At 36.2% G+C, this 15,456-nt stretch overlaps 1 protein-coding gene across 2 annotated transcripts in view; it reads left to right on the top strand.

Annotated features, from left to right (window-relative positions):
- Positions 1-6,400: 6,400 nt before the first annotated feature.
- Positions 6,401-15,456, top strand: part of LOC124802929 (sister chromatid cohesion protein DCC1-like) — a 114,922-nt gene continuing 105,866 nt past the window's right edge. The window contains exons 1-2 of one of the 2 annotated variants that reach the window (XM_047264006.1): positions 6,401-6,532; positions 6,621-6,797. In XM_047264006.1, coding sequence (XP_047119962.1) covers positions 6,516-6,532; positions 6,621-6,797 — 194 coding nt within the window. In that variant the 5' untranslated portion in view covers positions 6,401-6,515. Of the gene's footprint in view, positions 6,533-6,620; positions 6,798-8,975; positions 9,097-15,456 lie in introns of those variants that run through there. The other variant, XM_047264008.1, reaches the window with a different exon arrangement.

Here is a 15,456-nt window from a genome sequence, read left to right on the forward strand (position 1 = left end):
TAAATAGTGATCATGACAGTAATAGTGAAATAAGTGGTATTGAAGAGGAAGATGTTCAGCTTTTCACTAGCATCGACGACCCTACTGTCGTTGGTTCCAGTACAACTCCTGTAACTTAGTCAGGTAGTTCACCTATGCACTTTCATAAAAGAAGAAATGCAGCAACTAAATGGAGAAAAACTTGTTTCCGACAAAATACCTGAACAAGACGTCACAATATAGTTATCATGCATTTGCCTGGAAGCATTTGAGCTGCAATGGCTGTACAATGACCGTCAGAATCATGATAGTTATTTTTTAGAAATCCCTTTACATATTTAGTTCTTGGATGAAGCTGTATGTATATTGATTCAGTTCTGAACAAATATGGCGGTAAAATGAATATTGGAGACTTTTGGAATACAGATGGGACTAGAATAGTAATCTTTTGAGCAAGTATGTCATTGAAAAGTTCCCGATTTTTCACTCATATCAGGTTTGACAACATCCATACAAGGGATAACAGAAAAGCACAAGATAATGTTGCTGCCATAAGATTCCATTCTCGATATAATTGTCTCAAACTGCAACACATATTTTGCTCCTTCATAAAATCTTACTTTGGACGAAATGCTCGTTCCATATAGAGATAGGTGCAGGTTCAGGACGTATATTCCAAATAAACCTGCTATTTAAGGGATCAAGGTTTCCATCCTTGCTTGTTCTTAAACGTACTATGCAAAACATTTACAGGTCTATGCAGGTGCACAATCCCAAGCACCATACAAAGTCAGTAATAAGGCAGAAACTGTTGTTTTGTGTCTTTTAGACCGAGTAAAAGGGCCTGGAAAAATCTGACAATATTCAACTTGTTTACTTCTTACCCAATAGTCAAAAAAGTATTACATGAAAATAATATTACTATTATTGGTAAGTCAGAAGAAATAAGCCCGAAATTCTAATTGAGTTTTTACCCAAAAAATCTAAAAAGAGTACTTACCTATGTTTGGATTTTGGAAAGACGTCACATTACTTTCATATGCACCAAAACGAAAAAAATCAGTACTGTTTATTTTGTCAGTGCATCGTGTTGATAAAATTGACAGTGATAATGGCGAAAAGAGAAAAACAAGTCTAATAACTTACTACAACAAAACAAAAAGCAGCAAAGATGTTGTTGATGCTACGTTTGATGAATATACTGTTGCTAGAGGGATAAAACTACGATCTCTCTGGCTCTCTTTCAGAAAAATAATGACTGTAGAGGACGATATCTCACAAATTGTCATCATGTTCATAATTTCTAATAATAAAACGAAAATTCAACATCTTTGCTTCTTAATCCTACGATCTATTCTCATTTAAATTAGTATTTCAATACAATTTATTTGTATTTCTAGTGTACTTATTTTTAGTGGTACAAAGAAGAAAGTTTTACAATTTTGTATTTTACAGTTATTGTCTAATTCAGAAAATTAAAATAATGCCCCTGTAGCATATAGTGCTACCTGAACAAAATAAAATATTGTAGTTTGATGTAAATATAATGTTTATCACTTGTTATAAGTGTTTTATTTACTGGGTCCTTCACACCCAGCCAGACTGTTCTTGAAACTATTTTGCGCCTGAAAAATCTAGGGTTAGGAGAAGACTTCTCTGCCAAGTATGTAGTGGGCTCCACACTGTTCATCAGTAGCGGAATTTACTTTCATTTTCATTTCCCTGATGAATGGATGAGTGTGTGACTTTGATAAGTCCTACGAGTAAACCAAATGTTCTTTCATGAACCAATTTCCCTCTTCTACTATTTCTGTTTAGTGCTGATATGCTGATAAATTTAAATTTATGTAAAGTGGAGACCATTCCTATAGACTATGTTCATTAGGGTGTAGTTTCATTGTTTATACTCAAATCAGATCAATGGTATTTGATATCTAAATCATCCATACAGAATATTAAAAACGAGCCCCAAGACTTACATGTTACAGTGCCATCAACTTCTTAGTGTACTCCTTCATAATAAGGCCAACATCTCATTAGCAAAATTAGGTGTAATTCTCTGATTCTTTTTTGTTGAATGAGTGAACTGAAATAAAGTAATCCCTTGTATTTTTATGCGGCACATAGTCAGATTTTAAGTATCCATAAGTCCAGTAAGAAATTAAGAAAAGTTAACAGAGTTAGAGAAATCGTTTGTTTTATGGTGATGTGCAAGTCAGGGTTTTCATATTTCAACACTTGCCTAAATTTCTATAATCCAAAGACTGTTTACATGCCTACCCTTTCTAGAATTAACATAAATCATTTTCAGTAGTAGCCTTTTAATATAACTCAAAATAAAATGTCCTAGCAAGTCAAAGATCTAAGATGTGTGGTTGATTTTTAAAATTATTTGGCTAAATTCTGGTGTTGAGGGGCAATTCCAAATCTGTTGCATCACCTAATTAATTGTTACACAGACTAAACATATTTGAATGAAATATGGACCATATTACTATAATTTAAATAATGTACACACCTCACATGGGTTTGATTGTAAAGTAAGTGAAGTTCGTTATTCTTCAAAATTTCTTAATTCATTCAATGCCAGAACAAATATTTTTACAAATGGTCACTAAAGACATCACTATATTAGTGTTCGACATTAAGTCCAGTAAGCTATGGGAAAATAAATGCAAGTCCACAAGCTGAGTTCATAATTTAAGGATCCAAACAATTTAGTTAGGAAAAATATTGCAAGTCGACCTATTGTTAACTGGAGTTCAGTGCTTGTTATCGAAATTTAAACTCCCTCTCAAGGTAACCCACGAAAGGATATAAGGTCAACACTTCTTCTCAGAAAAAGTTAAAATTCTCCAGTAAGCCGACGAGAAAATGTTCAAAGTTCAGTACTGGTACCCACAAAGATCACAGTCTGCCCCAGACACACTTCAAAGTTCCACTTGGGTTCTCGGAAAACATCACAGATCCCCGACTTTTCCCAGAAAAATTGGAAGTCCAGCTTACTGTACGGTGATATATAACAGGTCCCTGAATGTGTCCTTGAATAAATTCTAAGTTTACAGTAGTGTCACATGAAATTACTCAAAGTGTCGACACTGAAGTCTGAAAAATGTTGACACTTTTATGAAGTGAACAACTCGGTACATATTCAGCCTAGGTTCTAGCTCTACCAATGCTCAGAACCAACTGATTCTGAGCCAAGATGGCTACTGCCTTTTATAACTTCTGCTTTGTTGTGGCAAATTAAAAAAAGACATTTTTTATACGATAATCATACAAATAATTCATGAGTCTAGTGTAGAATGTTCTCATGTTTAAATTTCTACCATTGTAAGTACACTGACTAAACTAGTTCTAAATCTATTAACAACTGTATCACTATGGAATCAATTACAAATAAGATACTGCATAATTAAAAATACAGTGAAATAAATAAATATATTTGTAGTCTTGTTTAACATACTGTTACTCTTTTATTTATCTATAGATTATTTTATGTCAGAGACAGGTTTTTCTGACAAGGAAGGCAAATATTGGCTTATCATTCAAATTCTATTAAGGTTACAAATATTCTGAGAGCATTATTTCCTAGAGTTTCTCGAGTGATATTCATTGAGAAATGGTTTTCGCTAGAAGCATTAAGGTTTTGTTAATTTTTGAACTTTATGAATCTTTCTAAAACTTCATAAATACCATGAAAACTAATAACCTGACCTTGGGTGCATTTAGACGCAAATAATCATCTTAATTTTCTCTTTACATTGGTGTATATACTTATATTTATTTCATAGCTGTCTTAGATCTGATTTCGCTGATTTTTTGCTGTGATAAATTTAATCTGTTCCCTGATAAATTCATATCATAAATTGAAAATAGCTTTCCATATACGCTAATCATAAAGGATACTTAACATCCATATTCAAAAAAAATGTTGTGAAAGAAAAGGGCAGTGTATCTTTTGACATGAATAAATATGGATCCTGCAGTAGCTCCACATTACAAAAACTATGCAAAATTACTAAAATAGATTATTAAATTATCAAGGAACATGCACATAACATCAGAAATCAGTAATTTTGACAACAAACTTAAGGCTATATAAAATGCAGTGAAAAGGAAGACAGAATGACCAGCCACAGAATAAGATAACGTAACAGCTGAACTGAATTGAAGAGCTATAATAATGAGTCATGGGTAGCAAATGCATTTAATAATCATTTCTTAAGTAAGTAGAAAGCATAGGGACAAACAGTTCAAAGGAAAAATCATAGCAGAATGTTGAAAATGTAACTTTCATAAAATTCAATCATATGAATGTATTATCAACTTCTCCTTCTAAAATTAAGAAAATTATACATTGTCTCAAAGAAAGAGCTCATCTGGTTTTGATGGTGTTTCCAATAGTGTACTAAAGATATGTTTTCATATCATAAGCTCAATCGTATCTGAAATATGGAATGCATCAGTAAGTCAAGGCATTTTTCCAGAGGGACTGAAATATGTTTTGTTAAACCCTTCTTTAAGAAAGATGACAAGAGAGATGTCAGTAACTCCGACCTATTTCAGTGCTGACATAGTTTTACAAAATTTTTCAGAAAGTGATGTATTCTAGTATAGTATCTTACCTTAGCAACAGTAATATCCTCAGCAAATCACAGTTCGGTTTTGAGAAGGGTTACCCTACTAAGGATTTGCATTTACATGTTCGCTCACTAGATTTTGCAAGCATTAAATAATAAAATAGCACCAGTTGGTATTTTCTATGACCTATCTAAGACATTTGACACAGTGTGAATCACAATATTTCCCTAAATAAATTAAAGTTTTATATTAATGTTTGATGGTGTAGGCTACTAGTGGATAATGTCGTATCTAAACAAGAGAATGAAGAAAATTGTGCATAGTAATTCACCAATGTAGTCCAAGGACATAATTATGACTGGGGAGAAATCACATATAGGGTTTCCTAAGGCTTAATCTTAGGTCTGCTATTGTTCATTACATATGTAAATGATCTTCCATCTAAGATACAACAAGCATAATTAGTTCTTTTTGCAGATGACATTAGAATTATAACCATATATACAGAAACAGAAGATATAGCAAATAAAGTTCTCAAAAATATCATTGACTAGTTTTCTGTGAATGGTAATACCCCAATGTCAAAAAGCCACAGCATATTCAGTTCTGTACATCAACAGGTACTATTCAAATGATAAGTGTAGCACATAATAAATAGAGTGGAAACTTCAAAGTTCTTAGGTGTCCACAATGATAGAATTTAAGCTGGGAAAAAGCACATTTTGGAACTCATAAAACAACGTAGTTAAAAATCATTTGAAGTTAGATTAGTTTAGATTCAGTTTTTGTACCTTAGACCCAAAAAATGAGATGATTCTCGTGGGTGTGGAACATGTCAAAGTATAAAATAAAAACTTTTGAATATAATACTTACTACCCTGATCATTTGTGAGGAGATTGCAAATCTTCAGGAAAGACAAATCAGAAAGTTGAGATATTTTACATATTTTATTCAGTAACGTCATATGGGATAATATTCTGGGGTAACTCATATTTAAGAAAGAAAGTCTTTTGTGAAGAAACGTGCTGTAAGAATAATGTATGGTGCTCACCTATGATCATTTTGTAAATATCTGTTTAACGCGACGTGCATTCTGAATAGTACTTCACAATACATTTTTTCCCTCATGAAGTTGTAAATAATCAACTGCAGTCCCATAATAAGAATGTCATACACAATTACAATATCAGATGGAAAAACGGCATTAATTACTCAACATTAAGGTTGTCTTCAGCACAGAAGGAGTGCAAATTGCTGCATTTTTTTTTTTATGTAACTCTCCCAGTGATATAAAATGTCTGACAGACAGTAACGCAAACTTTGAAAACGAATTGAGACAGTTTCTCCGTAACAACTCCTTCTATTCTATAGAAGAATTTATATTGCTGTAATGTGCAGAAGGTGGTGGGTAGGAATTACTAACTCACATCTGCACATCTTTTTTGTTTTCGTAACGAAAAAAACTTTGAAATGTTCAGAATGTAACTATATTCACAAATTAATTTGTAATTTGAATGTATAATGACTCGTTCCATATTATTACGATCTATCATGCAAAATGATACATGGAACATGTAACTAGGTAACTATTATTATAACAGCAATTCTCTGTCAGTACCTGTATATTTTTTGTAAGGTTCTTTTTATTTATTTATTATCCACCATTTAGCATTAAAAAGTGCGATCGATGTCATCTTCTGTGTACGTGCACACTATATGGTGTACGCTTAAGGCCAATAAATACAATACTGTTAAGCCAGCTGGCATTCCAGTGTGAGTGTATTGTGTTTCTCAGGTGAGTTGTTTGTCACGATGCTTGGAGAGGTGATGCATTTGCAAGTTTCCAATGTTTGGAGCCTCTATCGCTTGAGGTTTTATATCTGCGCGACTTTGTTGCTTTGACAATATTTGGCGCGAAGTGTAAAGTGCAGTGTTTACGTGTGTTTGTGTTATGGCTGAAACTGCCAGGTATTAGAGTATTTATTTACAGATCATCAGTTTTTTGTTCCATTGTTTAATGTGTGTGACAAATAGTCCTTACACTATATTCTTCCAGGTACGAGAGGACAGTAGATGAAATTAGGACGGTGATACATCATGCGAAGTTGGAAGAAAGTGAGTTGCTTCCTGTAACACAGATTCTGAACTTCGCTTCCCGCAGCGAGGCAGTGGAAAACTATAGATTGTTTCAGTTGGACACGAAATTACTAAATATTCTAGAAGAAGGTGACAGGTGAGACCAAATGACTTTGCTGTCATGACTGTGTTAACGATTCGTGTTGAACGTTATTTAGATGTGACTGACATGGTATATGTCATGGCTTGGGGTGATGTTCGTCGCGATAAAGACTTTTTAAAGTTAGTGAATAGCCATTTTGTAGACCCTTGATTTTTATTCGTCACTAATCGTAGTATGTAGATTCCATCAAAAACGTTATGCAAGGAGGCAGTGTCATCACGAAATCAATTATTGTGTTTGTGATTGTAGTTGTACAAATTTCAGTACAGTTAATACTGAGTTTTATTATCAGCACATTGAAGCATTAAGTATCACTAGATAATGCTTGCAAGGATCCAGAGACCAGTAACGAGCTTCCTGGGAGCTGTGTGTGTATCTAATTTACAAGATATTCAAACTATTCGCGTCCGCAATTTTAAAAAAAAAATTGAATGTACACCATCCCGTAAGGTAACAAGAAGTGAGAATAGGCAGGATACTTAAACACGCAATGTTGCTGTCGTTCACACAGTGAGAGATACTTTCAACCAAATCCGGTGTGCGTAAAATGCGGCATACACTATATTACGTAAGTAGCGGGCCAAACCTGATTATAAGTACATATTTGTGTTGATACATTTTTCCTTAACCACGTCAAAATGGCCTTATGTTGAACTGTATGTAAATTTGTCAGTTAAAACAATTGGTAACTAAAATGAAACAGCGTAATCCTGTGACGGTGGTCGGCTTGTCGAATACGTATACATTTTCAAACATGCTTTACAAACCACTGAACGAATGTATTTGAAAATCTGCAAGAAAATTTAAAAGTGTTAGGTTAGTTGTAAGCAATAAATAAATACTCAGGACTTACGAAGCACCGTTTTGTAACACTATGGTTGAGACATGTAGCTAAAATAAGTATTTATTCAGCAACAAAGCGAGCAGTAACAGTTTATGTGTAGTAGATGTGAAGCATGTCAATTTTGTGGTCTTATTACATGCGAGGTAAAGTATCTTTTAGAAATTGTTAATATGCCTAACATGTAACTATACTTTGCAAAGCACATGATGCTATGTGGCGGAGGATATTTCTGGTACCACTATCCAATCATACCTTTCCCGTTCCACTTGTGAATGGCATATGGGAAGAACAATAGTCAGTAAATCCTGTTTTAGCTCTAATTTCTTGAATTCTCTTGTTGTGGTCATGTTTTGAGTTGTAGGTGGGAGGAAGCAGTATGTTATCTGACTCTTTACTGAAGATGCTCTCTCACAATCTCAATAGCAAACCTCTCTGTGATGAACAACGCCTCTCTTGTAGCTTCTGCCACTGGAGTTTGTTGAGTATCTTCATATCAATCTCACACTGACTGAGCAATACCGTGACAAAACATGCTGCTATTTGTTGGGTCTTGTCTGTCTCTGCTATTAATCCAATCTGGTAAGGGTCCCAGACTAATGAGAAATAATCAAGAATCGGGAGACAAGTGTTTGGTAAGCCACATCTTTCATGAATTACTTACATTTCTCTAAGATTCTTCTTATGAATCTCAGTTTGACGTCTGTTTTTGTGACTGTTTGTTTTATGTGGTCATTCCACTTTAAGGTATTTCGGAAATCAACTGAACACCCATGAATTCCATTCTGTTGAGTCCTTTCTGAAAGGAAGTCTGCAATCCAGTCACAAATCTGGTTTGGTACTCAGAAGCACATATTTTTCTTACTAAATGACATTGTAGAATTGTTTCAAATGTGCCTTCCTGAAGTCAAGGAACATTGCATCACCCTGAGTGCCAATACATACAATACCCTGATTCCCAAAGGTGAACAGACTGATGTATTTCATAAGACCTCTGTCTCTGGAATCCCTGTTGATTTTTACAATTGATATTTTTACAGTACAAAAGCATCATAATACATGAACTTAAAACATGTTCCATAATTTAGAACAGATTGGTGTCAGTGATACAGGTCTGTAATTATGTGCATCTACCCTGTGATCCTTCTTGAAAACTGGAATGACTTGCACTTTCTTCAGTTGCTAGATACCTTCTGTTGCTCCCCAACCTACAACAGACTGCTGCTATTAAGGGAGTAATTTCTTTCACATAATCTGTTATAGAATCTTTTGGGTACCTCATCTGATCCAGATGCCTTTCAAGTACTAAGTGACTGTAGTTGCATTGTTCCATGATCACCTATCTTGATATCTGCCATTTTGGCATTTGTGTGATGGCTGAGAGGAGGGACCACACTAAGATCTTCTGTTGTGAAACATACCCAGAAGACCAAATTCAGGTATGGTCGCCAGGTGAGTGAATAAATGATATCAATCTGCTTACTGATTTTACATAAAACCAAAATTTATTAAGGATGTAATCAGATCTATTGCCAAAATTTTACTTTTAATGTCATTGAATGATTCTCTTGTTGCACTCATTGTCGCTTCTTTTAGATTTTGTTTGTCAGCAAGGTTTCGGCTTCTCTTAAATCGGGTGCTCTCTTTGTTTCCATAGCAACTTTCCAATAAGGCTATTAAATGGCAGTGAGTTTTTCCCATCCTACTAGCACTTGCTTGAAACGTAATTGTTTAAGGTATATTAAATGATGATTTTGAATTTTATCCGAAAGTGCTCCACGAATTCATCCCATCAGCACAGAGTTTTTGATGTTGGTTACTGAGGTACTTTGTAAATGCGTATTCTGTCACTCTTGCTAATCAAAATTATTTTCCACCTTTCTCAACAGCACTTCCACAACACCCGTAGTCATTAATGCTATCACAGACTTATGATCACTGATGCCTTCCTCTGTGTTAACTCACTGGAAAAGTTCAGGTCTGTTTGTTGCTGGGAGGTGTAAGACATTAGTTCTCTAACTTTCTGCTCAAAGTAATTTTTATACGAGACGTTCACTAAAGAGAGCCTCATTGCAAATTTAAACACAAAGAAAGCTTCACAGACAAAGATAAACTAAACAAAGCCTAAATTAGGGTAAGGAGAGCCATGGACCCAGAATTCAACGAATTTCAAAGTAAAATTATTGCTACTGACTGATATAAAATTCTAGGAAGTTTTGGTTTCATGTTAAATCAGTAAACCAATCAAAGTTATCTGTCCAGGTACTCTGTGACCATAATTACATTGAAATGGAGGATGACACAGAAACGGTCAAAACACTAAATGTGTTTTTCCAAAACTGTTTCACAGAGGAAGTTGCACTGTAGTTTCTCCTTTAAATCATTACAGAAATGACAAAGTGATACATATTAAGATAAATTACCATGGGTCAGAAAAGCAACTAAAATTGCTGAACGGAGGAAAGACCGCCGGACCTGATGGGATAGCAATGTGATTCTCTATAGAGAATGCAAAAGAAGTTGCTTCTCTTCTCACAGTGCTGTACCATAGTTCTCTGGAGGAGCAAAGCAGTCCTAACAATTGGGGAAAGATGCAGGTCATTTCTGTTTTCAAGAAGGGTCACTGAACAGATTCACAAAACACCGAACAGATGCACAAAACTGAGGGCCTATATCTCTGACTTTGTTTTGTTGTTGTTGTTGTTGTTGTTGTTGTTGTGGTCTTCAGTCCAGAGACTGGTTTGATGCAGTTCTGCATGCTACTCTATCCTGTATGAGCTTCATCTCCCAGTACCTACTGCAACCTACATCCTTTTGAATCTGTTTAGTGTATTCATCTCTTGGTCTCCCTCTATGATTTTTACCCTCCACGCTGCCCTCCAATATTAAATTGGTGATCCTTTGATGCCTCAGAATATGCCCTACCAACCGATCCCTTCTTCTAGTCAAGTTGTGCCACAAATTTCTCTTCAATTCTATTCAATACCTCATTAGTTATGTGATCTACCCATCTAATCTTGAGCATTCTTCTGTAGCACCACATTTCGAAAGCTTCTATTCTCTTCTTTTTTTCTAAACTATTTATCGTCCACATTTCACTTCCATACATGGCTACATTCCATACAAATACTTTATTATTTATGACTTTGAAATCTCCTCTGTAGGAGTCAACATAGGGTCCAAAAACAACAGTCGGGTGAAACCGAGCTTACTCTATTCTTACATGAAACCCAGAAAGCATTAGATACTAGTGCCCAGGTAGATGTTGTGTTCCTTGACTTCTGGAAGGCATTTGATACAGTTAAAGCACTGCTGCCTAATGGAAAAAAAATACGAGTGTACCGAATATCAGACCATCTGTGTGATTGGACTGAAGAGCTTCTAGCAAACAGAACACAACATAGCATTCTCAATGGAGAAAAATCTTCAGGCATAAAAGTACCTTCAGGTGTGCCCCAAGCAGAATGTAGTAGGACTATTACATTTCACTGTATATATAAATGTTGTAGTAAATAATGTCAGAAGTTCTAAGAGGCTTTTTTGTAGATGATGCTGTTGTATACAGAGAAATCTCAGTTCTAGAAGGTTGTAGCAAAATGCAGGGAGACCTGCAGAGGATTGGTGCCTGGTGAGGGATTGGCGATTGACTCCTAACATAAACAAATGTAATGTATCACGTCTACAAACACCGAAAGACCCATTATTGTACAGTTACATGTTTTTAGAACAATCGTTAGAAGTAGTTGCTTCCATAAAATATCTATGAGTAGACTCACAAAAGCAGTTTCAAGTGGAATGACAACACAAAATTAACTGCGAGTGAGGCAGGTGCCAGACTGAGTGTCTAGCTGAAAGATATTTGCAGCTACTGAATTCTTGACAACTATTGGGTCCAGAGAGTGTTGGATGTTTTGCTATGACTCTTTTTGCAGTGATTATGGTTTGTTTGTTATACGCAATGAACTTATGAGGTGACTTCTGTAATATTAGGCAACTGAGCCTCTTATATGTCTCGAGATTAGTGAGGGACACAGCAGCATATGTATCAGTCTCGAAATGCATGTGCTGCTTCTTTATTTCAAGCTGCAGAAAGATGCGTGGAGATGTCTGATCTAGATGCACTGCTGCTGTAATTGTGTGGATGTCCATTGGTGTACAGGAATTATGACCTTGTGGTTCACTTTTCCAAACTTCTGCAATCTGACAGTGTTTTCCACAACACAGACACCTTTAGATGTGGTACGTGCATTGTGATTTGTGATGGGCCTGGAAACAATCTGATAAATTGGATATACATCTCAGTGTCTGTAACTATGATGATGGTTACTTAGTTCCTGTAGAGGATGTCCCCAGACAGTGGGTCGAGCTTGTTGGCTGTAAAGGGAGAAAACAGTTGTGGCTGGGGACTCGTGTCTTGTGATGGCATTTGAATGCCAGCAACTTTACGAGCATGAAGACCCTCTTGTAACTGCAAGCTGGCAGTGTGTGCTGTAACGAAGCAGAAATAATGTGGAGGACTTCTGCTAAGAAGGAGTAAGAAAGTTTGTGGTTCAAGAGCGAATGCGACAACCGCATCTTGAATGAAAGACTCTGCATAGGACTTCTGACAATCACACATGATAGGATTAATTTGCTTTCTTGTGGCAATAATGGAAATGCAAGTAGGAAGCCAAAACATGCGTTTTAGCATGCAAGAGATCACAAATGCCATCTTAAGTTAGAGCTACCAGATCAGTGAGCAAAGACAGCTGCCATAAGAGCTGATGGATTTCTAAGGCAGACCAATCAAGCAAAAGAAAGTTTTGAGCTTGTGAGTGCTGACATAGGTGTTTTTCATAACTTTCCCATTCCATTTATATGCCAGAAAGAATGTGATTGATGGTAATGGTACTGTTGAGGGGATGGACAAACTTGGGGGGGGACCACTTCTATTAGCTGTTGCTGTTGCAGGAATGCTAGTAAAGTGTTAAACTGCTCCTGATGCTGTTTTTGCAAGAGTGTGATTTGTTGCTGGTAACGTTCCTCGTACTTCTTGAGATATAGTGTGGATCCATGGTAATGTGTTCTGAAAGCAAGAAACTTATAAGTTGCATTGTGGCTTTTGAATGACCATGCAGCCAGTTTTCTAGTTACGCAATTGGGTCATTCCATGTCAGTTCAACCAGGGGCTCCAGCTCATAGTCTCAGATTTGTCTGAAATTCAACACTAATTCTACCACGTGTGGAACACTCGTGTACAAAGTATTAGTTTCCCCTGCCAGTTAGTTCCAGAATTATGACTTCTCTGAAAGAAGGTGGCGTGACACGGAAATTGCAACCCGCATCTGGCAATCTATCTTCAGACCCAACTTCAGGTCTTAATAACTTTGTAACTATTCCAAACAGTCCAGTGGAATTTTTAACAACCCAGTAACATCCATTTAGAAAACACACTCCATGAATCAAAACACAAACAAAATATTTCTGAGGGAAAATGATAAATTCCAAAATGTGATTAAAAAATGTAATACGTTAAAAGGTACATATTGTAGGTGCCCTCTTTGCCAAATATAATTCACTGAAAAAGGGTATACATTTTTTGTGGTAAGCTTAATGGGGCCTAAACACACACAGAACTCATCTTGCCCATATCAGTCACAAAAACTGAGTTACATGCACACGAAAATACAAAAATTTAAAAAATTACGTGAAAAGCATGGATTTTCAAAATGTGGTAGCACAAAAGGGAGAAGTGGTATCCAAGCCAAATTTCACGCACTGCATAAGTAGACCATAATGATATATATCTCAAAATTTCAGCATGTTATTGCAAGACATTTGTGTACAATGGAAGTTGACAGATGTATTTGGTGATGTGGCCATTGTTCCACAACACAATTTTGTAAAAACGTATCGTAAACTGTTCTGCCTCTTCTTATCCTCTCCCACTAAGCAACAACATATAGACAGATTAACACAACCTATCATTAATGTTTACTACACTTTAACTGCTAAAAACTAGTCAATTGTGCTTGGAACAGAAGTTCTCCCACACTTTAGCTACTGTACTCTGTACATTGAGTGGCAAATTGTACTGTCTTCCTGACACTGTGGTAGGAACTGGAACTGTCATAAGAATATGTTAAAAAGGAATCCAACACCTGTCTGCCAAATGTGGCCAATGAAATGATCTTGCTGGTCCTGCTGGTGCCATGAAGTTCACAAATACGTCACCTTCTTCACAGCACTCTGCATCACATCCTAAGTACCATTTGTCATTATAAACAGCAATAACATAGCAACCTGGTTGTTTGTTGCTGCTTTTGCTTCTGAATCCTGAGTCAGACACACTGTGAAGACACATGTTGTGCATGAAGCTATAGTTAAAACCGGACAGTCTGCTCATCTGCACATTGTCAGAGTCCGCTGGAGACGAGTGATGATGGTTCCTTGTGCCTGCAACAGTTTTAACGTGTTCTAGTCTGCTTTTAGCAATGGTAATGCTTGCATAAATTTTTGAGATTTTTTACAGTTTTTGTACTGACTAGCTGCCCCATCACTGAAGTATTTCGCAAAATGTATGTGAGGCAGCTTGTTTTTTAACATATGCCGTGACAGTGCGAATGGAGGCATGAACTGCAATGGCATCATGAATTAAACAGTCACTAAAAACGCAGAGGTTCATGACACACACATCACCTGATTCACCTCTATAGTAAATCGCAAATGGCTGGAGAGTTGCTTGACTGTTGTCCCAATGCTATACTTGGATGGCATGTTGAACTATAAATGGATAGTTTTCAGAAAAGTCTAGTATTACTATAATTTCATCTTGTTTCAAATTATCCTTACAAAACTGGAGATAAGCCGATTGTGCTGTTGCTGTGAAGCCATGTGTGGTCAGTTTGTCCATTTTTCGGCAACACATTTCAACAAATCTTCCACTGTACTTTGCTTTGTTTCAAGACTTGTGCGATCCGTGTGTGTCCATTGTTTATAAGAAACAAGTTCATCGTCATCCATAAGAAGTTCACCATACAATTTGTTATTCATGTGTTCTGCAAGATTTGTCTTACCAGGACACTTTTCACACCTGTGTATCATTCACTGGTAGGAACCGATGTCACACACTAGCAGCTTCATTGCACCTTTATAATCCAGACCAAAATCATTTATAGCAGTGAACATCAGCTTAGCATTTTGATGGGTCTCTCATACACAAACATTGTGTGTGCCCCTTGCACTTACAGGCACAACCCATTTTGGCCAAAGATTGAAAAAACATGATAAACCTACTTTGGTATTGGGATACTTTTCCTTTAATTCTACATATAGTTCTGATATGTTGCAGAGCAACAGTCTTTTTTGCATCTGTACATGTACATTCCCATTTTCATCGTTACATAGTCTTTTTTTTCCCAGGCATTATTCGGCTGTAGTCATTATTTTCATGAAACTCTGACACTAGCACCTTTAATACTGAACTCAATTGCTTACCCTGAGGAAGCACTCCTTGGGTTGCTTTTATTTTCCTAGCTTGCTTTACCATATATGTAGAAACATTGAATCCCTTTGCAGTGTAGTCAATAGACCAGCTGGAAAGTGCAAGGGTAAGAATAGCAATTTTTTTCTGGCATGTGGATATGGCACATTTTTCTTTCAAATCATGCACGATTTTGTCCAAATGAGAGCATTTCTGGCATGATTTCTGTTCCTTTGGAGCAGATAGTTCTTCCTCTTCCACCTTTAGTGTGTCAGCTATTTTGTGTTTTAATTCCATTTGAGCTTCTTGTAGTTTTCTTCTACCATAGCTGGGCCTGTCTCTTTTCCCAA

This window comes from Schistocerca piceifrons, chromosome 6 (assembly GCF_021461385.2).
Source record: "Schistocerca piceifrons isolate TAMUIC-IGC-003096 chromosome 6, iqSchPice1.1, whole genome shotgun sequence".
Classification (NCBI taxonomy): domain Eukaryota; kingdom Metazoa; phylum Arthropoda; class Insecta; order Orthoptera; family Acrididae; genus Schistocerca; species Schistocerca piceifrons.